At 38.4% G+C, this 27,299-nt stretch overlaps 1 protein-coding gene across 1 annotated transcript in view; it reads left to right on the top strand.

Moving 5' to 3' along the window:
- Positions 1-742: 742 nt before the first annotated feature.
- SHCBP1L (SHC binding and spindle associated 1 like) overlaps positions 743-27,299 on the top strand; it is a 40,060-nt gene continuing 13,503 nt past the window's right edge. Inside the window, exons 1-5 of the mRNA XM_021682577.1 lie at positions 743-1,153; positions 2,881-3,030; positions 15,496-15,710; positions 16,583-16,669; positions 16,745-16,963. Coding sequence (XP_021538252.1) covers positions 743-1,153; positions 2,881-3,030; positions 15,496-15,710; positions 16,583-16,669; positions 16,745-16,963 — 1,082 coding nt within the window. The remainder of the gene's footprint in view (positions 1,154-2,880; positions 3,031-15,495; positions 15,711-16,582; positions 16,670-16,744; positions 16,964-27,299) is intronic.

Below are 27,299 nucleotides of genomic sequence, written 5' to 3'. Positions count from 1 at the left end.
TTCATAGTTTGCACACATTACTCCCAGCTGGAAATTTGAGTCTACTTTAACAATTACATAACATAATCTTCGATGAGAATTTTGAGCAGCACAACAGAGACATGAAAATAGACTAACCTACCGTTTTTGGCAAAAAGTGTCTTGTTCAAAATGTAAAGGCAGTTTTATATTGGGAACCGTGTGAATAGGTTGGGGAAAATCTAGGTCGCTGGATTTGTCACTAGAGTGACCTTTGGTCATGAGCAGAGGGCTCCAGTTACTATCGGTCTCCAGCGTAAAACTAAATTTTCTTTCATACTGTGTTTGTGCAGATGCGCGTGTGTGCAGTGGTAGGCGGCGCATGAGTTAGGTCATGATGACCTGGGGGTGACTCACAAGCACCCTGACAACGTAAGAGGACCCTGGGGAGAGAATTCTCTCCTTGGGTGGGTCCAAGGGGAGCGGCGTAGGGTTAGGGCGAGCGCCCTGCGCGGGGGCGCCACCTAGTGGGGGCGCAGCCTTGAGCACCACACTGTCCACCGCGGCCCTCTCCGCAGCACCCGCGCCCCCCACCACCTCGCGGGCCGCGGTCTCCTCCACCCCCGCCCCTGCCCGCACACCCATCCCCCAACTCACCCGGGTCGGCTCCCCTCGAGGCCCCGCGCTCGTTGCGGACTCGGCGGGCGCCGTCCGCTCATTGGCCAGCGGGCTGAGGGCGGGAAAAGTGACTAACGGCTGCAGCGGGCCTTCGCGTTGTGAGGAGATGGCGTCGGGGGCCAGGGCTCCCGTGCCGGAGGACTCCGTCCGAACCGTCAGCCCCGGCAGGCGAGGAGAGAAGCGGGTGTCCGCGCCCACCGGGGACTCGGTGGCGGTAGGGACCCTGAAGAGCGCTGCATCCCCGGTGCGGGCGGTGGTGGCGTCCCCGCGGCCCGCGAAGGGGAAGGCGGGCCGGGAGGCGGCCCGGCGGCGGCTGCAGCTCCTGCCGGCCTCTCAGGCCGAGGGCCGGGGCGAGGGGGCGCAGGAGGACGAGGACGAGGAGCCCCTTCTGTCGGTGCCCGAGGAGGATGAAGAGGAGGCGCAGCCACTGCCCCCGGTCTGCGTGTCCCCCATGAGGGGCATGTGGCGCGACGAGAAGGTGGCGCTGTACTGCGACGAGGTGCTGCAGGGCTGTAAGGTGAGGGGCCAGCCTGCCGTTCCAAGAAGGACGGGCACTCGGCATCTGCAGGGCCTCCGGCGAGCCGGAGGCACCGGCCCGTCCCAGAGGGTTACCGTTGGCTTTTCCCGCACACAAACCATTGTCAGTGAGGGGGCAGCCCTGGTGGAGCGTGTCCCCGGTTTCTAGCAGCTTCCAAGAGATGAAGATCGATAGGCCTAATCAGGGCCCAGGTTTACATCTTAGATCGATAAGCCTTATCAGTGCCCAGGCTTGCGTCTTAGTTTTCGCATTCAACGACTTGCGTCCACAGATAACGATACGATGACCCAGCCTTGACTTTTACCCGACAGTACTGCACGGGTCTACACTCGATGGTTCCCAGACTCTGAGTCTGGGAAGTGGAATGATGTTTCGTATCCAAGATACGTACCTCGTAACACTGCATAGAGCAAATATATGTTTCTAACCTATTTTTTTTTTAAAAAGTTATAGTAGAAGAATTGGTGTAGAAAGATATTCGTTGCACTGATATGTATTAGAATTAAAAATTAGAAACTAACGACTATGGGGGCAGTAAAGAACTTGTGGTGGCTGCATATACTGGAGACCCATGCAGGGGTAAAAATTAGGTTTTCAAGAACAGTTATATCTTACGCAATAATGTTAAAAAAAAACAATCCAGGAGACAAAACAAAACATGATTCATATGAATGGATGAATACAAACATAGAAAAATGACTGGAAGGAATTAGCAACAACGGTTATTTGGGCTGTCAGGATCAAGAGTGGGTTTTGTTTTCCTTGCATTTTGCGCGTTTTTCAGATTTTGTTGTAGGCGGACCGTATTTTATAATCAGACGAAAATTTTATTTTTAAGAACACAGTTACCATAGGGGCGCATGGGTGGCTCAGTTGAAGTGACTGCCTTCTGCTCAGGTCATGATCCCAGGGTCCTGGGATCGAGCCCCGCATCGGGCTCCCTGCTCCGCGGGAAGCCTGCTTTTCCCTCTCCCACTCCCCCTGCTTGTGTTCCCTCTCTTGCTGTCTCTCTCTCTCTCTGTCAATTAAATAAATATATAAAATCTTAAAAAAAAAAAAAGAACACAGTTACCATAAAACTAGGACAGTATTAATGGCCAACTTATATCTGATAACGAGGGTTGGAAAAGAGGAAGTCTCTGAAAGGCAATTGAAAAACGTTTATAGACATTTTTGTGCCCTTAATCAGACGCGGTCTAATGACTGGGTTTCACAATAGCTTAGATGATTATCATCCTTGAGGTAGCTGATTTAAATTTAAAAAATAAAATGGGTAGTATTTTTTGAATGCTTAATATGCTCATTTGTTTTATAGAATAGAGTGCTGTTTTAAATTTTTATGTACTGTTTTAAATAGGTTACTGTATCTTTAAAGTTTAGAAAAAATAATTGCTGTTTTTAAAAAATGATAATTACTATTTTTTAAAGTATAATTACAGTTCTTTGTCCTCAGGGGATTAATAAAACAGATTACTTAAATATAAATAACAAATAGATGTTTCAGCACTGAATTACTCTATTGAGTGAATGGATCTCTTTTAAGTTTTTAATGTTTATGATATTTTCCAGTAAACATTGATTCAATTAAAATCTGTTACTTTCCAGGTTTTTTATTATTTAAGGGTATATTTAAATAGAAATCAGTAAAAATATTTCTATATAAATCTATAATTTTATATATTTATACATATTTTTTCTGTTGCTAGGCAGAAGATGCTGATGAGGCTATGAGTAATTATCTATCAGAAAAATTAAAGTTGAAAGACAAATGGCTTGGAGTCTGGAGGACGAATCCTGAGTTATTCTTTGTGAAATATGAAGAAGCTTCTATCCCTTTTGTTGGTGTACTGGTTGAGGTAAATAACTTTTACCTGAGCTTTGTTCTTTTGAGTGAAATTATCAGTTCTTTTTAAGACCAAAATATGACCTTACTAATTTGGGGCTTTGATACTTAAACACAGATTGACAAAGGTTAATGTCTATTTTAAGTTTCTAAGCAAATTAATAGCATTCATTTACCTGGGCACAGTTAATTATTAAATGGAATCTAGTGTATCAGACAGTATTTATTAGCTTAGTTTCAATTGCTCAAATAGCAAAAGTGCATTTCTTTAAAATTAGTAATTTAGGCTTTAACAGACTTGGGGCTTCTTTTTCCATCATTTTCCTTTAATCTTCTTTTGTCTGAATTACGAGGTTTAGTTAAAGTAAGACAGAAAAAGTGGATCAGAAAACTGTTGGTAAAATTTGAAATTTCTTCCTATAAAAAGTACCCTTTTAGTATAATACCTCAATTTCCAAGCCTTCATCTGATAAGATTTTACTTTTTTAAGTCTATAGGTTAAATATTGTGGCATATTTGATGTCATAAGTTTGATTCCCTTAAAGATTTATTATCCTTGTATAGACATTAATATCTATAATCGCAAATGGTATCCCTGCCTCAGATATTTCAAGTTTGTTGTTTGGTCACAAGAAAAAATTGTGTTTGAAATTCATTACATTGCACACTACCTGAAAACAATTCAATTCTGTGTTCTATGGAAAAGTAAGTTTGTGGTATTTTTACAGATAAAAAATGGCATATTTTTTATCATAAAGACTATACAAAAAATATAATAGAGACTTGGGATTAGTTTTTCAATAATATTCTGTTTTTAGTGTTTCTTTGAGGTTTGCTCAACTTCAGATTTTGAGTAGCTTTTCCCTGGAACTTTCATAACTTCTCTGGACTTTTTTCATGTGGATAAAATAAGTGGAGGTATACTATATTGGTATCTTTAACATTTTGGGGGGGGATTTTTTAGTCAAGTTTTATGTGGAATCCTGACGTATACAACACATTAAAGCAGGACATTTCTGATTGAAATGAAGGGGATGGCATTCTAGCAATTACTTGGCTTTTCTTCCGACACCTCATGATAGCCCCTATTCTCCATAAAACCTGGAAGATCCTTAAATTTATATGAAAACTCACTGGATTAGATTATCTAGAAAATACATCAAGTTCTAAGGTTTTACATGCAATACATTGATTGTTTGCTCTCTTTCTTACTCCCAAAATAACAAGATTACAGATAATTATATTGCTTTAGAATCCTCTAGGGATTGCCAATCCTCTAGAGATTGCCAGTGTCCGTTTAAACATTAGAAAGGTAGGAAGGAAAGGAGAGAACAGAGCAAAAAGCAGAATAGTATGTTGGCAGATTCTAATTCTTTGAATTATGTGGCAGTAAAACTAGATCTTGGGACCTCTTAAGGTAGCTCTTGGGATCTCTTAAGGTAGTGCTGCACAATTCAGATGTTGTTTTGTCTGCCAAAGCTTCTTAAATCTTACTTGGATTGAAGTATCAACAGTTGCTATATGATACTCCTTGTTCTGAAGTCACAATAATTTATTTCTATGGACCTCATTCTCTTTTTCTTTAGATGCTCAATTTTCTATTGCTGCTGCAAGAATTTACCATGAGTTTGTTGACTTAAACGATACAAATTTATTATCTTACAATTCTACAGAAAAAAATCTGACATGGGCCCAGTGAGCTAAAATCAAGATATAGGCAAGGCTGCATTCCCTTTTGGAGGCTGTAGGGGAGAATCTGTTTCCTTGTCTTGTCCAGCCTCTAGAAGCTTCCTGCATTCCATGACTTCTGGCCCCCTCTCTCCATCTTCAAAGTCTTTCTTGGACTCTATCTGTCTGGTTCTTTGCAGGCTGAAAAAGTGCATGTCCTTTAAGATTCATGATTAGAATGGGCCCAACTGGGTAATTCAGGATAACTTTCCCATCTCAACTCCTTAACCTTAATCACACCTGCAAAGTCCCTTTTACCATGTAAAGTAACATTAATATATTCACAGGTTCCAAGGATAAAGGCATGAATATCTTTGAGGGCCATTATTCTGCCTGGTACAAATTCACACAAAAACAAAGAAAAAATTTAGAAATATTTGACTGGAAGAAAATCTAGCATATTCTTAATCTTGGTTACAAAATGGTCCAGAAATTAAGGAACTTTTTTATAACCTCTGCAAAAAGCAGTGTGCCAAAATATATTAAGAATTTTAAAGTAGGGGCGCCTGGGTGGCTCAGTTGGTTAAGCGTCTGCCTTCCGCTCAGGTCATGATCCCAGGGTCCTGGGATCGAGCCCACTTCGGGCTCTCTGCTCAGCGGGGAATCTGCTTCTCCCTCTCCCTGCCTCTCTGCCTACTTGTGCGTGTGCGCTCTCTCTCTCTCTCGCTCTCCCTCTCTGTCAAATAAATAAAATCTTAAAAAAAAAAAAGAATTTTAAAGTAGTTCACTCATTATATGTCAGTTATCTCAATAAAGCTAGAAAAAATAAAAATAACAAAAATAAATAAATAGACCCCACTGCACATAAAAACAAATAAAAATGAAAATGAAAAAGTTCACTTAATTCCTAGAATTTATTCTACAGAAATCAGAAATACAGAAAAAGATTTATATATTGAGTGATCACAGTGCTATTTATAAAATTAAAAATACCATAAAACTTTAATAGTAAGATGCTGGTCAAATAAATGATGATATATCCATAAGATAGGATATTATGTAGTCATAAAACTTATATTAACAAAAAACTTTTAATGATTTAGAAAAGCGCTCATTGTATATATAAGATAAAGTAAAAGATTAGAGAACTAGATATGCAGTATGATCCAATTATGTTAATAATATAAGGACATAGGGGGCGCCTGGGTGGCTCAGTCGTTAAGCGTCTGCCTTCGGCTCAGGTCATGATCCCAGGGTCCTGGGATCGAGTCCCACATCGGGCTCCCTGCTCTGCGGGAAGCCTGCTCCTCCTTCTCCCACTCCCCCTGCTTGTGTTCCTGCTCTCGCTGTGTCTCTCTCTGTCAAAAAAATAAATAAAATCTTTAAAAAAATAATAATAATATAAGGACATAGGAATAAAGCTGGAAGATAAAAAGGTTAATGGTAGTTGGTTATCTCTGTTGATAGGATTATGGTTGATTTTTAAACATTTTGTACAAAGAGCATGTGTAGTCACTATCAATAAATTTAGAGACGATTTTATTTATTTTTTTAAGATTTTATTTATTTATTCGACAGAGAGAGTGAGAGAGTACAAGCAGGGGGAGTGGGAGAGGGAGAAACGGGCTTCTCGCTGAGCAGGGAGCCCGATGCGGGGCTCGATCCCAGAACCCTGGGATCATGACCTGAGCCAAAGGCAGACGCCCAACCATCTGAGCCACCTAGGCGCCCCGAGAATCTTTATTTTTTTTAAAAGTTTATTCAAATTCCAGTTAACATACAGTGTAATATTAGTTTCAAATGTATAATATAGTGATTCAACACTTCCATACAACACCCAGTGCTCACCACAAGTGCACTCCTTAATCCCTAGCACCTATTTAACTCATCCCCCGCACCCACCCTCCCTCTGGTCACCATCAGTTTGTTCTCTCTCTTTTTTTTAATATTATTTTAAAAAATTTTTTTAAAGATTTTATTTATTTGAGAGAGAATGAGAGAGAGAGAGCACATGAGAGGGGGAGGGTCAGAGGGAGAAGCAGACTCCCTGCTGAGCAGGGAGCCCGATGCCGGACTCGATCCTGGCACTCCAGGATCATGACCTGAGCCAAAGGCAGTCGCTTAACCAACTGAGCCACCCAGGCGCCCACCATCAGTTTGTTCTCTATAGTTAAGAATCTTTTTCTTGGATACAAAAGTAGGGATCCGAAGGGGTACGTGCACCCCGATGTTTATAGCAGCAATGTCCACAATAGCCAAACTGTGGAAAGAGCCAAGATGTCCATCGACAGATGAATGGATAAAGAAGATGTGGTATATATATACAATGGAATATTATGCAGCCATCAAAAGGAATGAGATCTTGCCATTTGCAACGACGTGGATGGAACTGGAGGGTATTATGTTGAGTGAAATAAGTCAAACAGAGAAAGACATGTATCATATGATCTCACTGATATGAGGAATTCTTAATTGTAGGAAACAAACTGAGGGTTGCTGGAGTGGGGGGTGGGGTGGGAGGGATGGGGTGACTGGGTGATAGACACTGGGGAGGGTATGTGCTCTGGTAAGCACTGTGAATTGTGCAAGACTGTTGAATCTCAGATCTGTACCTCTGAAACAAATAATGCAATATATGTTAAGAAAAAAAAGAAGAAGAAGAAGAAGGTAGCAGGAGGGGAAGAATGAAGCGGGGGAAATCGGAGGGGTAGACGAACCATGAGAGACGATGGACTCTGAAAAACAAACAGGTTCTAGAGGGGACGGGGGTGGGAGGATGGGTTAGCCTGGTGGTGGGTATTGAGGAGGGCACATTCTGCATGGAGCACTGGGTGTTATGCACAAACAATGAATCATGGAACACTTCATCTAAAACTAATGATGTAATGTATGGGGATTAACATAAGAATAAAAAAAATAAATAAAATTTAAAAAAAAAGAATCTTTTTCTTGGCTTGCTTCCCTCTCTCTTTTTTTTCCCCCTTTGCTTGTTAGTTTTGTTTCTTAAATTCCACATATAAGTGAAACCATATGGTACTTGTCTTTCTCTGACTGACTTATTTCACTTAGCATAATACTCTCTAGCTTCACCCATGGTGCAAATGGCAAGATTTTATTCTTTTTTATGGCTGAGTAATATGCCATTGTATATGTACGTATTTATACATATATCACATCATCTTTATCCATTCATCAATTGATGGATACTTGGACGGTTTCCATAATTTGGCTATTGTAGATAATGCTGCTATAAACATTGGGGTGCATGTATCCCCTTGAATTAGTATTTTTGTATTCTCTGGGTAAATATTTAGCAGTGCAATTGCTGGATCATAGGGTAGTTCTATTTTTAACTTTTTGAGGAACCTCCATACTGTTTTCCAGAGTGGCTGCACCAGTTTGCACTCCCGCCAACAGTGCACAAGGGTTCCCATTTCTCCACATCCTCACTAACATCTGTTGTTTCTTGTGTTGTTGATTTTAGCCATTTTGACAGGTGTGAGGTGTTATCTCATTGTACTTTTGTATTTCCCTGATGATTAGTGATGAGTATCTTTTCATGTGTCTGTTAGCTGTCTGGATAACTTTGGAAAAATGTCTATTCATGTCTTCTGCCCATTTTTTACTCGGATTGTTTTCTGGCTGTTAAGTTCTTCATATATTTTGGATACTAACCCTTTATCAGATATGTCATTGGCAACTATCTTTTCCCATTCAGTAGGTTGCCTTTTAGTTTCGTTGCTTGTTTCCTTCGCTGTGCAGAAACTTTTTATCTTGATGAAGTCCCAATTGTTTATTTTTGCTTTTTTTTCCCTTGCCTCAGGAGACATATTAGAAAGAAGTTGCTATGGCTGATGTCAAAGAGATTACTGCCTGTGTTCTCTAGGATTTTTATGGTTTCAGGTCTCACATTTAGGTCTTTAATCCATTTTGAGTTTATTTTTGTGTATGGTATAAGAAAGTGGTCCAGTTTCATTCTTTTGCATGTAGTTGTCCAGTTTTCCCAACACCATTTGTTGAAGAGACTGTCTTTCTTCCATTGGATATTCTTTCCTGCTTTGTCAAAGATTAATTGACCATATACTCGTGGGTTTATTTCTGGGTTTTCTGTTCTGTTCTATTGATCTATGTGCCTATTTTTGTGCCAATACCATACTATTTTGATCACTACAGCTCTGTAATATAACTTGAAGCCCAGAATTGTGATGCCTCCAGCTTTGTTTCTGCCCCCCCCCCCCCAACGGTAGTTTTGGTTACTCAGCATCTTTTGTGGTTCCATACAACTTTTAGGATTGCTTATTCTAGCTCTCTGAAAAATGCTGTTGGTATTTTGATAGGGATTGCATTGAATGTGTAGATTGCTTTGGGCAGTATAGACATTTTAACAATATTTATTCTTCCAATCCATGAGCATGGAATATCTCCATTTCTTTTTATCATCCTCAATTTCTTTTATCAATGTTTTGTAGTTTTCAGAGTACAGGTCTTCCACCTCTTTGGTTAGGTTTATTCCTAGATATCTTATTGTTTTTGGTGCAATTGTAAATGAGGTTTTTGCCTTACTTTCTCTTTCTGCTGCTTCATTATTGGTAAAGAAATGCAATAGATTTCTGTATGTCAGTTTTGTATCCTGCCACTTTACTGAATTCATGTATCAGTTGTATCAATTTTTTGGTGGAGTCTTTTGGGTTTTCTATATGGAGTATCATGTCATCTGTAAATAGTGAAAGTTTTATTTCTGCCTGGCTGACTTGGATGCCTTTTATTTCTTTTTGTTTTCTGATTGCTGAGGCTAAGACTTCCAGTACTGTGTTGAACAGCAGTGATGAGAGTAGACATCCGTGCCTTGTTCTTGACCATAGAGGAAAAGCTCTCAGTTTTCCCCATTGAGGATATTAGCTGTGGGTTTTTCATATATGGCCTTTATTATGTTGAGGTATGTTCCCAGTTTAGAGAATCTTTAATTTGGAGACGTTTAAGGGATCTCTCAGTGGATTCCGAAGCTGGTTATTTACCTGATTCTACTGTATCATAGTTCTAAAGAGGGAATAGTCACTTTGAACTGTTCTCAACATTTACATCTTGCATTGTGGCTATTTCCACAAACTCCCACCTTTAGTTATAAAATCATTGGTTTTATTTATTATTTATTATTTTTATTTTTTTGTGGGGGAGGGGCAGAGGGAGAGGGAGAAGGAGAGCGAGAATCTTAAGCAGGCTTCACACCTAGCATGGAGCCCGATGTGAGGCTCAATCTCACAACCTTGAGATCATGACCTGAGCCAAAATTAAGAGCTGGACACTTAACTAACTGAGCCACCTATGCACCCCTAGAATCCTTGATTTTAAAGCCTGTTCTGTAACTTGCTTTCTGAACAAATTGGGAGGCATTTAAATTCACATTTTAGACTGCTTGGGACCCTTCTCTTCCCTCTAGCTCCTACTCTGTCTCTTTCCTTTATTTCATCGTAAAATCCCCCAAATAGTAGTTTATATTAAATGTCTCAATTCCTTATCTTTTGTGTACCCACTTATTGCTAAATGTTTTCTTAGTGTTATTAAAATTCAATATGCACATAGTTAATAGAGTCAAATACAGTTACAACTTTTGTTATGAAATGATGTGATCACCCAACCTCTATCCACCTTCTGCTGCAATTTCTTGTATTTTCCAGGTGCAGCCAATTTTAACCAGTTTAGTTAATTATTATAGTATCAATTCCCTATCTCCAAGAGACATGCTTATATTTCTTCCCATTCAGTTTTAAGAGAGGGAGACAAACCATGAGAGACCCTTAACACTGGGAAACAAACTGAGGGTTGCTGAAGGGGAGGTTGGTGGGGGGATGGGATAACTGGGTGATGAGCATTAAGGAGGGCACGTGATGTGATGAGCACTGGGTGTTATACGCAACTGATGAATTATTGAAGGCGCCTGGGTGGCTCAGTTGGTTGAGCGACTGCCTTCGGCTCAGGTCATGATCCTGGAGTCCCTGGATCGAGTCCCGCATCGGGCTCCCTGCTCAGCGGGGAGCCTGCTTCTCCCTCTGACCCTCCCCCCTATCATGTGCTCTCTCTCTCTCTCATTCTCTCTGTCTCAAATAAATAAATAAAATCTTTAAAAAAAAAAAAGAATTATTGAATACTGCATCTGAAACTAATGATGTACTATATGTTGGCTAATTGAATTTAAATAAAAAAAGAAGAATCATGCTTATATTGCTACTTCTTGATTTCTCTGTTTTAGGTTTTATATATAGGCTCCCACTATGGAAAATGGGGATTTAGGTATTTTATATACCACCACCAATACATTCCCTGTTCCACCTTATACCCATATTTTTTACATGCTCCCATCCTCCCAAAACACTTAATAATTTTGGTTCTATCATATACTCAGTGTTTACTTCATTTGTATGTAGTATTCATTTCAGAGATAGATAAACTGGTATACTATGATTAATTTTCCTTTCCTGGACATTTAAAAAAGTTTTCCTAGAGTTGATTACCTTGTTTTTTTTCATTTCTTTTAGTTTTCTTACTAGTTTGTCCTTAGACTCTTCCCCAGTTATGTAAGTCTTCTCAACATAAACATGTCTATCAATTTTGTCTTCTTAAAGAGGTATCTCTTGCATCCTTCTGATCTGCAGTCTGGATTGGTGATCTCTAAACCCGATGGATAGCTGTCTTTTTGGGATCTCCCTCCATCATTATCTTAGGAATTCCTTTTGCCATTCTCTTGTATAAATAACCTATTTCCCAGAATTCCTATCTTCCTTTTTCTTAATTCTTTCATTTTGGCTGGGACCTTATCCTAATAGCTTCATGGGTAAGGACACAAAGAAGATAAAATTACTACAATCTTGTGTTCTTGAAAATATCCTCATATTTATTTGAAAAATTGACAGGGTACATGATTCTAGGTTTGATTTTTATGACCAGAATTTGAAAAATACTGTTCATTGTCTTCAAGCCTACAGTGTTGTTGGTTGAGAAGCCAGTGTCATCAGCCCTCTGACAACACCTATATATTTTTTCTCTCTGGAAACTTGTAGGAGCTTTTCTTTATCCCCAGAGTCCTCCACAAAAATGATAGCAAAGGAATTTTTTAAAAGGTATTTAAGGACAAGAGATGGGAAAGGAGATAATGGCAACAAAACTTAGAAGGCATAAAAGAGATAAATAAGTGGCAACCGACAGTAAAGCTAAGAAAGTTGAATTCTAAGTTTGTATTAGGGAAAGCCAAAAAACAATTTGATATACACTAAATACCCTAAAGAATTGACTGTACTTACATCTCTGGAAATAGGGTTTAATATGGAGCTAAGAAAGAATTGTTGAAAGCTATTTAAGAAACAGAGATTTCCACTCCCAGAAAGATGGAGTAGACATATTTTTCCCTATTCTTCCTACCAAGTATAACAACCTGGATAATTAATATAAAACCAACATAAGACTCTAAAAGATGGATAGAAGGCAGAGTGCCTAGGGACCTCATGACCCAAGGAATAACAGTAACTTCCTTGAGGTTTGCTTCATATATCCTAGACTGGGTACCAGAGAATCTGGCAACCTAAAAACACCAATAGGTGTAGACTAAAAGTAAAAAATAAAAATGAAAAAGCCCACCCCCCCCAACTCCCCACTCCCAAAGGCCTGCTTTCTCTAGCCAAAGGACCAGGAAAGGGGCAGCCAAACACCACAGGGAAAAAAAAACCCAAACCTGCTGCCCCTTTTTCCCCACTGCAGGAAAAGACCCAAGTGAAGAGCCTAGACTTCCACTCTTGTTAAGTTGAAACAAGGCAGGCTAACCCCACTGCCAGAGTGGTGTTAGAGAAGACCTAGTGGGAAGAAAATGGGGAGTTGGGTGATAAGGAACTTCCCCTGCCCCCGCCGGTGTCAATGTAGACTACGTAGGAAGACTATACTTCCACCCCTGCGAGTAAGGAGAGACTCCTTCCACTTCCTGGAGCAGTGGTGTCAGAAAAGATCTAGTGGAGAATCAGGACTCAACACCCTACCACGATGTCAAAGAAAACATGGGGAACAATAGAGAGAGGTGCTCCTCTCTCTCCAAGCTGGTATCAGTGGAGATCTCATGTTGAACCTGAACTCTCACCCCAGAATAGCAGTAAAGAAGAAACACTCCCCACACTCCCCTGGTCAACAGACACAGAGTGAAGAATCTGGACTTCTCTCCCTATCTGGCAGTAACAGGGTGGCAACTTTCTTTCTATGGCAGATTGGTGTCAAAAGAGGACTGATAAAATAAAAGATTTAAATAAAGTCAAGAATCTCACATAATACTCAAAATGTCCAGAAAAATCACTTGTCATCTCTTCTCAATCCCTCGTAAGAACTAGGATGATCTCAACTTGAATGAGATAAAACGATAGACACCAACACTGAGGTAACACAGATGTTAGAATTATCTGACAAGGACTTTAAAGCAGTCATGATAAAAATGCTTCACTGAGCAATTATGAATGCATATGCAACAAATTAAAAAATAGAAAGTCTCAGCAAAAAATAGAAAGTCTCTACAAATAAATGAAATATATAAAGAAAAACCAAGCAATGTTTTAGAACTAGAAAAATACAGTAACTACAATAAAAAACTCAAAAGAATGTGTTGAACAGCAGAATGAAGACAGAGGAAACAATCAGTGAACTTGACAATAGAAAATTAGAAATTACCTAATTGAACACCTGGAAGAATATAGACTGGAAAACAAAATGGAGAGAGCTGTAGGGACATGTTGGACTCTAACAAAAGACCTAACATTCATGTCTTCTGAGTCCCAGAAAAAGAGAAGAGGTTTGGCTGAAAAAATATTTGAATAAAATAATGGCTGAAATTTCCCAAATTTGGCAAAAGACATAAATGTACAGATTTTAGAAGCTGGCTTGAGAAGTATGGTTAAGGATAGAAGTATCCCATTGAGAAGAAGGGAATAGGTCAAAGTTTATTGGTACTGAATGTTAGGATCTTCTGCCTTCTACTCTGACTCTGAACACAAGCAGCTAAGGCATATTCCTTCAGGCATGAGAGTTGGAAGATTTTTCTATATTCAGCTCAAAAGAACACATCTAAAGGTAGTTGTCATATTGAGTCCCCATGGAAAGAGCTGGTGCAGAACATCCTACAGATGTTCTACATCTACAGATAGAACATCTGTACTTATTCCACCTGTATACACAGACCTCCTTTTTAGTGCTCCACTTTTAAATATGAACAGACAGCCAAGGATCACCAGGCATTTGAAGAAACTCTAATATCAAAATTGTGGTTAAAACAGCAGAAAAGAAAAAAAAAAAAAAAAACAGCAGAAAAGAAGACATTTTGAAGAAACAAATGATAAGGAAAAGGAAAAAATATATATATACACACATATGTACATAAATATATTTAAAAACCTATTAATCTCAAATTAAAGACAAGATAAAAGCATCCATGAATCAATAACTGGAACCTATTTAAAAAAAATAGATGAGGAAGGAAAGCTTTCAAATTCATTCTATGAGGCCAGCATTACTCCAATACCAAAACCAGATACCAAAACACTACCAAAAAAAAAAAGAGAACTGCAGGCCAATATCTCTGATGAACATAGATGCTAAAATCTTTAACAAAATATTAGCAAACTGAATCCAACAATACATGAAGAGAATTACTCACCACGACCAAGTGGGACTTATTCCTGGGATGCAAGGGTAGCTGAGTATTCACAAGTCAATTAATGTGATACATAACATCAACAAGACAAAGGATAAAAACCATATGATCATTTCAATAGATGCAGAAAAAGCATTTGACAAAGTACAACATCCATTCATGATAAAAACCCTCAACAAAGTAGGTTTGGAGGTAACATACCTCAACACAATAAAAGCTATATATGAAAAACCCAGAGCTAACATCATACTCACTGGTGAAAAACAGAGCCTTTCCCCTAAGGTCAGGAATAAGACAAGAATGTCCACTGTCACCACTTTTATTCAACAGTACTGGGAGCCCTAACCACAGCAATCTGACAAGAAAAAGAAATAAAAGGCATCCAGATAGGTAACAAAGAAGTGAAACTTTGACTACTTGCAGATAACATGATACTATATATAGAAAACCCTAAAGATTTCACCAAAATACTAGAACTGGTAAATGAGTTCAGTAAAGTTGCAGGATACAAAATCTTTATACAGAAATCCATTGCATTTCTATACACTAATAATGAAATAGCAGAAAGAGAAATAAGAAAATCCTTCCATTTACAATTGCACCAAAAATAATAAGATACCCAGGAATAAACTTAACCGAGGAGGTGAAAGACCTGTACTCTGAAAACTATAAAACACTGATGAAAGAAATTGAAGGCAACACAAAGAAATGGAAAGATATTCTGTATTTAGGGATTGGGAGAACAAATATTATAGAGGGAAGGTGGGTAGGGGGATGGGTGAAATAGCTGGAGAGGATTAAGACTTATCTTGATGAGCTCTGAGTAATATATGGAATTGTTGAATCACTATATTATACACCTGAAACTAATATAACATTATTAACTACACCGGAACTAAAGGAAAGGAAAGGAAAGGAAAAGGAAAGGAAAGGAAAAGAAAAGGAGAGAGGGAGGGAGGGAGAAAGTTTGAAAAATTGTTATTTTATTTAATATTGAGCTATAATTACTTTGTGTGTGGTTAAAGAGGTCATAAAATTTAAAAGAAGAAATTTTATAAGCAGATCATGTGTGAGGAAAAAAATCCTGTGATTTATTTTGATTTGTAATTACAAATTTTATAATATTTGTCGTAGGTAACTTGTAAACCACACCAAAGCTTATCGTCTTGTTTCAAAGTTACTGTATCTGTTGCTGAGCCCTTTTCTTCTAACATTGCAAATATTCCAAGGAATTTAGTCAATGAGATTTTGGAAGAACTGGAGCATAGTGTGCCTCTCTTGGAAGTGTACCCTGTTGAAGGACAAGATTCTGATATACATGATATTGCTTTGGCCTTGGAAGTTGTAAGGTATTAGACCTTTTTACCTCTTAAAGTTAAAATTCTCCTATTCAAAAAGTTAATACGTAAGTATATAAGCGCTTAATAAATACTTATTGATTTAATTTTTACTCACTTCTGAATTCAATTTGTCCATTTTTTTAAAGTCTATTTATTTATTTTAAGTAATCTCTACACCCAACATGGGTCTTGAACTCATGACTCCAAGATCAAGAGTCACATGCTCCACTGAATGAGCCAGCCAGGTGCTCCTGTCTGTTCTTAATGAACACATATTTATAACTCCTTTAACATTCTCTTGCAGAAGTATTATATATGGGCAATGAAAAGTTTGCCATTTTTTTATCTTGCTTTTTCAAAAATTGATTTAAAAAAGTTCTAGAGACAAGTAACATTAAATTTTGTTCATATTTAAGCATCTTAAGTATATTAGATTTTATGTTTCATGTGTAAGGGCATTACAAATACTAGATGTCATCATCTACATTATGATTGCTTCTTAAAAGTTGATACAATTTGAGAGAAGCTGTCCAAAAATATAATACAGAATATTTTGGGGGCATATTTTTGTTTTTCTAATGCTTCCCCTGAATATACAAATTTGATTATATCTTAAGTATTATTTCTTTGTTGAACAAAACCATAGCCAAAATCTAGGAAATTTGGAAACATTTTTCATTCCCACTTCAAGGAACATTATCTGTAGTAACCTCAAATAGAATCTAGATAATCTAATTTTTAAAGGTTTGATTTTAATATTAGTTCACTGAGAAGTCATTTTTCTTAGAATTCATACAAAGAATTCTCACATGACAGTGTCTTTAATTATATACATGGTATTGGCTCTTTTTGATCACTTATATTATTTTGATTCATTATAGGTTTTTTTATGACTTTCTTTGGAGGGACTGGGATGATGAAGAAAGTTGTGAGAATTACACTGCTTTGATTGAAGAAAGAATTAATTTGTAAGTATAGTTAAAAACAAACTCAGCACATTATTATTATAAGATAAACATTGTAATTATATTGATACTTTTCAGGTGGTGTGATATACAAGATGGAACCATACCTGGTCCTATTGCACAACGTTTCAAAAAAACTTTGGAGAAATATAAAAACAAACGTGTTGAGCTCATCGAGTATCAGAGTAATATTAAGGAAGATCCATCTGCAGCAGAGGCCGTTGAATGCTGGAAAAAATACTATGAGATAGTAATGCTCTGTGGATTATTGAAAATGTGGGAAGATTTACGCCTCCGGTAATAATTTGCTCTATTTTAAACAAAAAGATTACATGGTCATTCTTTTATCATGTCACTTGTCATATATGTTACCCTGACTGAAGTAGATTATAAAATTAGATGTCCAGTTTTTGAGATAAGAACAAAGTGCAACTACCAGTATTGGAAAGTTATTTTTATATAACTGAGTTCACTGAAATCATTGGCTTTTTGGATAAAAAAACATGTCATCAAACTAGCTCTTTCCTTATCTTTCATCTTTACACTCTTGATTTTGGCCAAAGCCTAAGAAAAGAGGAGGTAGATCTCCACCACATATAATATGCAAAGTAAAGAGAGTTGAATAATTTGGCTGCCTCTTAATTTCTTCTTTTTTAACCAACATAAGTTGATAAGTTCTTTTTGTGATAAATAAAACAATGTAGATTTAACTAGCATCATTCTCCAGAATACTTTAAAATGTCTTAAAATATTTTTACATTACTATGTAGTAAAGTACATATTTCTGTTTTAGATAGAGAGGAAACAAGAATTCTTGCTCATGGTTTCAAAAGTAATGGAAAATTTTGAATGGAGCCAAAGGACATATGACTATTTCATACTAGATTGTTAAACCTCTTCCTTTGTGTTCCACCTGTACACGTTCTGTGCCATAGAAATTCTGAGCCACATTTTATTTGTCCAACAATTAACTGTTAGCCTAAATCTTTTCTTTTTGTACTTTCTTTCAAATTTGACTTACTTTTTTAATCATTAAGAATCCCATTTCAGTGCCTATTGTTGATGTTGTTATTGGGATTCCTATATAAGAAAACCTTGGGATTACTTTGGGAAGTCAGTATAGATAAGATTTTTGAAATCTATTTATCTAGAAATCCAGATTCAACAAAAGTTGAATTTGAATACAAGCTATCATCACTAGACTTCAGATTCTAATGGCATAGAGCACAGGGTTCTCTCATCTTAAAAGTTATAATCACAGAGAATCTAGGTTTGGGAGTGGTAGAGTAAGTTAATTGGCCAATCCCTTGCATAGATAACAATTATAAAATTTGAACAAAAATGTATTAAAAGTATCCAGCTATTTGAAGGTACTGTCAAATAACCAAAGCAGGCAACAGCCTTGAAATGTATTTATCCTTGGAATGGGTAAGAAATAGGAATTTGTTGCTTTTCAGTCTGAGAGGGATCACCAGTTCTTTTAGCTCTGGCAGCAAAAAATGCAGTCCAACTATTTCATGATGGCAAAGGACAGAGTTCAAAGCTGGCAGAAGAGCTGGAAATATAGGTGGGGCATCCTGAAAGAAGAGAGTTGTAAAAGGGGTGAGATCTAGAATTTTAGCATAAACTCTGCCCAGATTCTTGACTGACCACTAAACTGTGCTAGCATTGGTTGGGGAGAGAAATTTGGGAACCATGCTTTAAAAAAATATGTAGTTGAAGCATGGAGGTTGAGAGAACTGAACAGAGATGTCAGCTGCATTTTGAGCCCAGACAAGTTAACTGCCTGCTAGAATACAAGAATAACAATCCTCAGAAGAACAAAACACAATCTAGAGTTATGAGAATCTATTTTCCAAAGTCTCCAGTGTTCAACCAAAAATTAATGGGCATGGAAAGAAACCAGAAAATAAGACCCATACCCAGGAAAAAAGATATTTGACAAAATATGAGTTTGAATAGACCCAGATGTTAGATCTGAAAGACTTCAAAGCAGCTATTATAAATATGTTCAACAAATTACAGGAAAACTGGTGTTAATAAGTGGATGGAGAATCTCAATAGAGAAATGGAAACTAAAAAACAAATAAAATATTTTCAGATGTAGCTCTGACATGTAAAGAGCTTGTTAATTATTGCTCCCATCCTTAAAAAAAGAAAAAAGCTGAGCAAACTGAAAATGACTTTCTTCGACCCATAAGAAAACTGAGGTCACAGGGCAAACTGCCACCTTGAAATCTGGAGAAAGAAAGAAATTCAGAATCACAACCAAGATCTGCTTACCTGAAACAGATAACCACCTAGAGCCATAAACTGTAAGAACACAAGTGGTAATTTTGATGAACTGCTGGTGGAGGGCTGAAATTCCTAGGGAGATACCCCACATCTCTGTGGGGTTTTGCCTCCAGGAATTCTGGTGAAGAGTCAAGAAAAATCCCATTATGCCTCTGGTTGGGGATGGGAAAAGTTACTATTATGAAATATACCCATAAATCTTAAAAAAAAAAGGGGGGGGGCGCCTGGGTGGCTCAGTTGTTAAGCGTCTGCCTTCGGCTCAGGTCATGATCCCAGGGACCTGAGATCGAGCCCCGCATCGGGCTCCCTGCTCTGCGGGAGGCCTGCTTCTCCCTCTCCCACTCCCCCTGCTTGTGTTCCCTCTCTCGCTGTGTCTCTCTCTGTCAAATAAATAAATAAAATCTTAAAAAAAAAAGAAAAAGAAATACACCCAGAGCATCTCCATGACAAAGATTTATTCACCAGAGGAAAAGACTTTACCAGAGCCTTTTCCCACCTAGGGGAGAAGGGCATTTCCTTGACTCCAGTCCCCTTTAGCCTTCCTATCTGGGAAGTGGAGGGCACTAAGAAACTTGTGAAGGTTACAGTCCAGGGACATAGACCCCCTCAAAGACTAATATTTAATCATAAGATTATAGGACAATTCCTCTCCAGCATACCATACCAACCACATCAGCCAGGCTCCAGTATAATAACTGGATTATGGCAAAAAGAACTACAAGACACAAACTGTCTAAAGAGGAGTTCTTAGGGAAGCTCAAAGGCAACAGGGGAGACACAAATATGGAAACCATAGGAATGTGAGGCCTCTGACACCTACAGCTATAGCAAACATTAAACACAGTTTACCTCCTGGCCAGATTAATACAAAACCTCACTCTAAAAGCCTATTTGCTTCAGTTTCTAGTCAATATATCATGCTTGGCTTTCCACAAAATATTACAGGACATACTAAGAGGCAAGAAAAAAACTAAGCCTGAAGAGAGAAAGCAAGCATCAGAACCAGACTCAATTATGATTTTGGAATTAATCAGATGGAATTTAAAATACCTAATTAATATGTTAGTCTCTAATGAAAAAAGGATACAAAATGTAAGGACAGACATAATGTAAGCATAAGAACACAAACTCTAAGAATGAATTAAAAGAAAATGCTAGAAATAAAAAAAATAAAAATGATGAATACCTTTGTGGGTTTACTGATAGATGGGATGAAACTGAGGAAAGAATCAGTGAGCTTGAAGGTATGTCAACAGAATCTTTTCCCAAAAAATGCAAAGAAAAAAAAAGAATGAAAAAAGAAAACATCCAAGAACTATGGGACCATTTCAAAGGGTGCAGCATATGTGTAATTGGAATGCCAGAAGAGAAAAAGAGCAAATGCAGCAGATGAAATGTGAATTAATAATGGTGAGAATTTTCCAAAATTAAATGTAGACACAAACCCATTGATCCAGGAAGCTCAGAGAACACCAAGCAGGATAAATACCAAAAAAATCTATACATGGGCATAGCATATTCAAACTGAAGAAAACTATACATAAAGAAGCTGAGGGGGGGAAGGAACACCTTATCTATAGGTGAACAAGAATAAGAATTACAATGTGCTTCTTACAAGAAACCATGCAAACAAGATGAGAGAGGAGTGAAATATTCAAAATGCTAAAGAATTACCAACCTAGAATTCTATGTATTTGGTGAAAATATTTTTCAAAAGTGAAATGATAATAGCTCTTTTAGACAAAAAGGAAAAAAAAAACTTGAGGGAATATATCACCTTGCAAAAAAAATGAAAAGTTCTTCAGAGAGAAGAAAATTGCTAAAGGTCAGAAACTCAGATCTATGTATAGGAAGGAAGAAGAGTTTGGAGAAAGAATAAATAAAGGTAAATTAAAATCTTTTATTTTTCTTTATCTCGATTGAAAAGATACTGTTTAATAGTAGTTTTGATGGTATTGGGTGATAATAGTGTATAGATTGGTAAAATAAATAACAGTAATATACTGAGGAGAGAAATGGGACTACTCTCTTAAAAGGTACCTGCACTATATATGAAGTAGCATAGTGTTATTTGAAGGTGGACTAAGATTAGTTTAAAATGTATATTGCAAGACTCCAGCCACCGAGCATGTGCCATGAGACAGATTTTCTGGGACAGAATGGTGCTGACTGCACTGCAAGGCTCTCCTCCAGGGGAGGGAAGCAGTCCATGCCTTGCCGGGCCCTTTAACATTTGGAGTTTTGAATCCCAGCCATGTGACAGAGATAAAACACAGGATAACTGGGGTCTCCGGTGTGCTGACAGTTGGGCACAGACATGTTGAGGGCAGCGATCTGACAAAAGCCTAGGGCATAGAAGAGGAGATTGTTTGCTTTTCTGTGAGGGCCTCCTGAACACCTGTGGCCATGAGTTCCCCTCCCCCTCCCCGGGGACAAGAGGGCAGGGTGACGCCATCCCTCCTCCCCTCCCCCCACCAGCGTGGTTGGACTTCAGAGAGAAACACAGCACCTCCAGTGGAGGCTGGAGTCACTTGCACAAAACCCTGCCCCCCTTGCACCCAGCAGGGGATTCTATGCAAAGGCAGGTCTGATTGTGAACCAGCTCATAGGGCCTCTCGCTCAGAAGACCAACACCCCCCTCCTACCCCCCGCCCACCCCCACCGCATGTACCAGGTCAGCTGATCATGGAGTTCTCCAAAGTGTCAGCCCAATCCTGGTGGAAATAGGACCAGGCTGGCTTTCCTTCCTTCCTCCCTTCCTCCCTCCCTCCCTCCCTCCCACTCCTTCCTCCCTCCCTCCCACTCCTTCCTCCCTCCCTCCCTCCTTCCTCCCTCCTTCCCCCCTCCCTCCCTCCCTTCCTTCTCTTTCTTCTTTCTTTTCTTTCTTTCTTTCTTTCTAGATTTTATTTATTTGACAGAGAGAGACATAGCAAGAGAGGGAACACAAGCAGGGGGAGTGGGAGAGGGAGAAGCAGGCTTTCCGCTGAGCAGGGAGCCTGAAGTGGGGCTCAATCCCAGGATCCCAGGATCATGACCTGAGCCAAAGGCAGATGCTTAAGACTAAGCCACCCAGGCGCCCCTCTTTCTTTAAATTTTATTTTTTTTATTATTATTATCATTTAATTTCTTATATTTTCTTTTTTCTTTTTCCTTTGGTATCAAGCTTACAGTTTTTTTGCTCATTTGTTGGTTTGTTTCTTTTTCTTTTTTTCGATCAGGCTTTTTCTTTTTTCCTTCTTTTGTATTCTTTAGAATTGGGTTTATAGTTTTTTTGTTTGCTTTTTTTGTTCCTTTTCTCTTTTCTTGGATCAGATTTTTTTTTTTTTAATCAGGCTTATCTTAAACAAATCCAAGACACCTAGTTAAAGGTCTGAACATTCCCCCCTGCAAGCAAGGAGGAACTCTGTAGAGGATTGATCTGTGGGAAAGAGCAGCCAAAACACAACAGCAGAGAGCACACAGCATACACAGAAACACTTGCTGAAGCACCAGGCCCTGGACAGTGTATGACCCCTTCTTAATATAGTATTACTCTCAAGAGCAGAAACGAAACAAGCTTTGATAACACGCAAAAGACAGAAACCTAGACATAATGACAAGATGGAGGAATTCTCCCCAAAAGAAAGATCAAGAAGAAATCACAGCTAGGATTTGCTCAAAACAGATATAAGCAATATACCTAAAGAATAATTTAGAACAGTCATAAGAATACTAGCTGGGCTTGAAAGAAGCATAGAAGACACCAGAGAAACCCTGGCTGCAAAGACAAAAGACCTAAAAACTAGTCAGGCCAAAATAAAAAAATGCTTTAGCTGAGATGCAAAACCGACTGGATGTAATCACAATGATGATGGAAGAAGCAGAGGAACAAATAGGTAATATAGAAGATAAAACTACAGAAAATAATGAAGCTGAAAGAAAAAGGAAAAGAAAACTATTAGATTATGAATATAGACTTAGGGAACTCAGTGATTCCACAAAGCACGATAATATTATAGGAGTCCCAGAAGAGATAAAGGGGCAGAAGGTTTATTTGAACATATTGTAGCTGAGAATTTCTCTAATCTGGGGAAGGAAACAGGCATTCAACTCCAAAAGGCAGAGAGACCTCCCCTCAAAATAAAAAAAAAAACAGGTCAACACCAAGACATATCATATTGAAACTTGCAAAATACAAAGATAGAGAATTCTGAAAGCAGCTAGAGACAAAATGTCCTTAACCTACAAGGGTAGACAAATAAAGTTAGCAGACCTGTCCACGGAAATTTGGCAGGCCAGGAAGAAGTGGCATAATATATTCAAGGTGCTAAATGGGAAAAATATGTAGCCAAGAATATTTTATACAGTAAGGCTGTCATTCAGAATGGAAGGAGCAAGAAAGAGTTTCCAAGACAAGCAAAAGCTAAAGGAGTTTGTGAACACTAAATCAGCTCTGCAAAAAATATTAAAGGGAACCCTCTGAGCAGGAAAGAGTGACCAAAAGCAACAAAGACTAGAAAGAAACAGAAACAATCTACAGGAACAGCGATTTTACAGGTAATACAGTGCTACTAAATTCATATCTATCAATAATTACTCAGAATGTAAATGGATTCAATGCCGCAGTCAAAAGATGTAGGGTATCAGAAAGGATTAAAAAAAAAAAAAAAAAGACCCATCAATATGCTGCTTACAAGAGAGTCATTTTAGACCCAAAGACACCTCCAGATTAAAAGTGAGGGGGTGGAGAACCATCTATCATGCTAATGGACATCAGAAGAAAGGGAGCAGCCATACTTCTATCAGATAAACTAGATTTTTAAAAAAGACTACTATAAGAGATGAAGAAGGTCTCTATATCATAATAAAGGGTTCTATCCAACAAGAACACCTAACAGTTGTAAATATTTATGCCCTCAACTTGAGAGCAGCCAAATATATAAATCAATTAATAATAAACTCATTGATAATAATACAATAATAGTAGAGGACTTTAACACCACACTCACAGCAATGGACAGATCATCTAAGCAGGAGATCAAGTTAAAGATCATCCTACTAAAGAATGAATGGGTTAACCAGGAAATTAAAGAAGAAATAAAAAAATACATGGAAGCAAATGAAACTGAAAACACGACAGTCACAAACCTATAGGACACAGCAAAGGTGATCATAAGAGGGAAGTACATAGCAATATAGGCCTTCCTCAAGTAGCAAGAAAAGTTTGAAATACACAATGTAACCTTATACCTAGAGGAGCTGAAAAAAGAATAGCAAATAAAGTCTAAAACCAACAGAAGGGAAATAATTAAGATTAGAGCAAAAATAAATGATACAGAAATAAAAACAGTAGAACAGATCAATGAAACTAGGAGCTAGTTCTTTGAAAGAATTAAAAAAATTGATGAACCTCTAGCTAGACTTACCAAAAAGAAGAGAGAAAGGACTCAAATTAATAAAATCATGAATGAAAGAGGAGAGATCATAACCAACACCACAGAAATACAAACAATTATAAGAGAATATTATGAGCAATTATATGCCAACAAATTGGGCAATCTGGAAGAAATGGATAAATTCCTAGAAACATAGGAAACATTCCAAAGCTGAAACAGGAAATTTGAACAGACCCATAACCAGCAAAGAAATTGAATCAGTAATAAAAAATTTCCCAAGAAACAAGAGTCTAGGGCTGGATGGCTTCCCAGGGGAATTCTACCAAACATTTAAAGAAGAATTAATACCTATTCTCTTGAAGCTGTTCCAAAAAATATAAATGGAAGGAAAACTTCCAAACTCATTCTATGAGGCCAGCATTACCTTGATCCCAAAACTAAAGACCCCACTAAAAAGGAGTATTCCAGACCAATATCCCTGATGAACATGGATGCAAAAATTCTCAGTACTAGCTAATTGAATCCAACAGTACATTAAAAGGATTATTCACCATGATCAAGTGGGATTTATTCCTGGGCTGCAGGGGTAGTTCAAAGTCCGCAAATCAATCAATATGATACACCACATTAATAAAAGAAAGGATAAGAACCATTTGATCCTCTCAATAGATGAAGAAAAAGCATTTGACAAAATATAGCATCCTTTCTTGATAAAAACCCTCAAAAAAGTAGGGATAGAAGGAGCATACCTCAACATTATAAAGGCCATATACAAAAGACCCACAGCTAATGTCCTCAATGTCCTCAATATCCTCAAAACTCTGTTTTTCCCCTAAGGTCAGGAACACGACAGGGATGTCCACTCTCACCACTGTTGTTCAACACAGTTCGGGAAGTCCTAGCCTCAGCAGTCAGACAACAAAAAGAAATAAAAGGCATCCAAATCGGCCGGAAGATGTAAAACTTTCACTATTTGCAGATGGCATGATACTCTATATAGAAAACCCAAAAGACTCCATGAAAAAATTGCTAGAACTGATACATGAATTTTGCAAAGTTGCAGGATATAAAATCAATGTACAGAAATCTGTTGCATTTCTATACACCAATAATGAAGCAGCAGAAAGAAATCAAGGACTTGATCCCATTTACAATTGCACCAAAAACCCTAAGATACCTAGGAATAAACCTAACCAAAAAGGTGAAAGATCTGCATACTGAGGGGTGCCTGGGTGGCTTAGTCATTAAGTGTCTGCCTTCAGCTCAGGTCATGATCCCAGGGTCCTGGGATCAAGCCCCGCTTCGGGCTCCCTGCTCCACGGGAAGCCTGCTTCTCCCTCTCCCACTACCCCTTGCTTGTGTTCCCTCTCTCTCTGTCTCGCTCTCTGTCAAATAAATAAATAAAATCTTAAAAAAAAAAAAAAAGATCTGCACACTGAAAACTATAGAACACTTATGAAAGCAATTGAAGACACAAAGAAATGGAAAGATATTCCATGCTCATGGATTGGAAGAACAAATATTATTAAAATGTCTATACTCCTGGGGCACCTGGGTGGCTCAGTCGGTTAAGCATCTACCTTCAGCTCAGGTCATGATCCCAGGGTCCTGGGATCAAGTCCTGCATCAGGCTCCCTGATCAGTAGGGAATCTGCTTTCTCCCTCTTCCCATCTCCCCTGCTTGCACTCTCTCTCTGTCACACACTCTCTCTCAAATAAAATCTTTAAAAAAAAAATGTCTATACTCCCCAAAGCAATCTACACATTCAATACAATCCCTACCAAAATAACACTGGCATTTTTCACAGAGCTAGAACAAACAATTCTAAAATTTGTATGGAACCAGAAAAGACCCTAAATAGCCAAAGTAATGTTGAAAAAAGAAAAGCAAAGTGGGAAGCATCACAATGCCGGACTTCAAGCTGTATTACAAAGCTTCAATCATCAAGACAGTGTGGTACTGGCACAGCAGAATAGAATAGAATAGAAAACCCAGAAAGGGACCCACAACTGTATGGTCAACTAATCTTCAACAAAGCAGGAAAGAATATCCAGTGGAAAAAAGACAGTCTCTTCAACAAGTGGTGTTGGGAAAACTGGACAGCGACATACAGAAGAATGAAACTGGACCACTTTCTTACACCATACACAAAAATAAATTCAAAATGAATGAAAGACTTATACCATCAAAATCCTAGAGGAGAAAATAGGCAGCAACCTCTTTGACCTTGGCTGCAGCAACTTCTTACTAGACATGTCTCCTGAGGCAAGGAAAACAAAGGCAAAAATGAACTATTGGGCCTCATCAAGATAAAAAGCTTCTGCAAAGTGAAGGAAACAAGCAATAAAACTAAAAGGCAACTGACAGAATGGGAGAAAATATTTTCAAATGACATATTGGATAAAGGACTAGTATCCAAAATGTATAAAGAACTTAATCAAACTCAGGGCACCTGGGTGGCTCCGCTGGTTGAGTGTCCAACTCTTGGTTTTGGCTCAGGTCATGATCTCATGGATCATGGGATCAAGCCCTGGATCAGGCTCCACACTCAGTGGGGAGTCTGCTTGAGAATTCTCTCCCTCTGCCCTTCCCCCCTCAGAAATCTTTTTTAAAAAGATTTTATTTATTTGACAGAGAGAGAGAGCACAAGTAGGCAGAGCAGCAGGCAGAGGGAGAGGGAGAGGGAGAAGCAGGCTCACTGCTGAGCAGAGAGTCCAATGCAGGCCTCGATCCCAGGACCCTGGGATCATGACCTGAGCTGAAGGCAGATACTTAACCAACTGAGCCACCCAGGCACCCCATAAATAAATAAATCTTAAAAAAAAAAAAACTTATCACACTCAACACCCAAAAAACAATCCAATTAAGAAATGGGCAGAAGACATGAATAGACACTTTTTCACAGAAGACTTCCAGATGGCTAACAGATAAATGGAAAGATGCTCAACATCTCTCATCATCA

The sequence above is a fragment of the Neomonachus schauinslandi genome, chromosome 6, assembly GCF_002201575.2.
Source record: "Neomonachus schauinslandi chromosome 6, ASM220157v2, whole genome shotgun sequence".
In the NCBI taxonomy this organism is placed as follows: Eukaryota; Metazoa; Chordata; class Mammalia; order Carnivora; family Phocidae; genus Neomonachus; species Neomonachus schauinslandi.
Note: the sequence above shows the minus strand (reverse complement) of the source record. Positions and strands in the feature narration are given on the sequence as shown.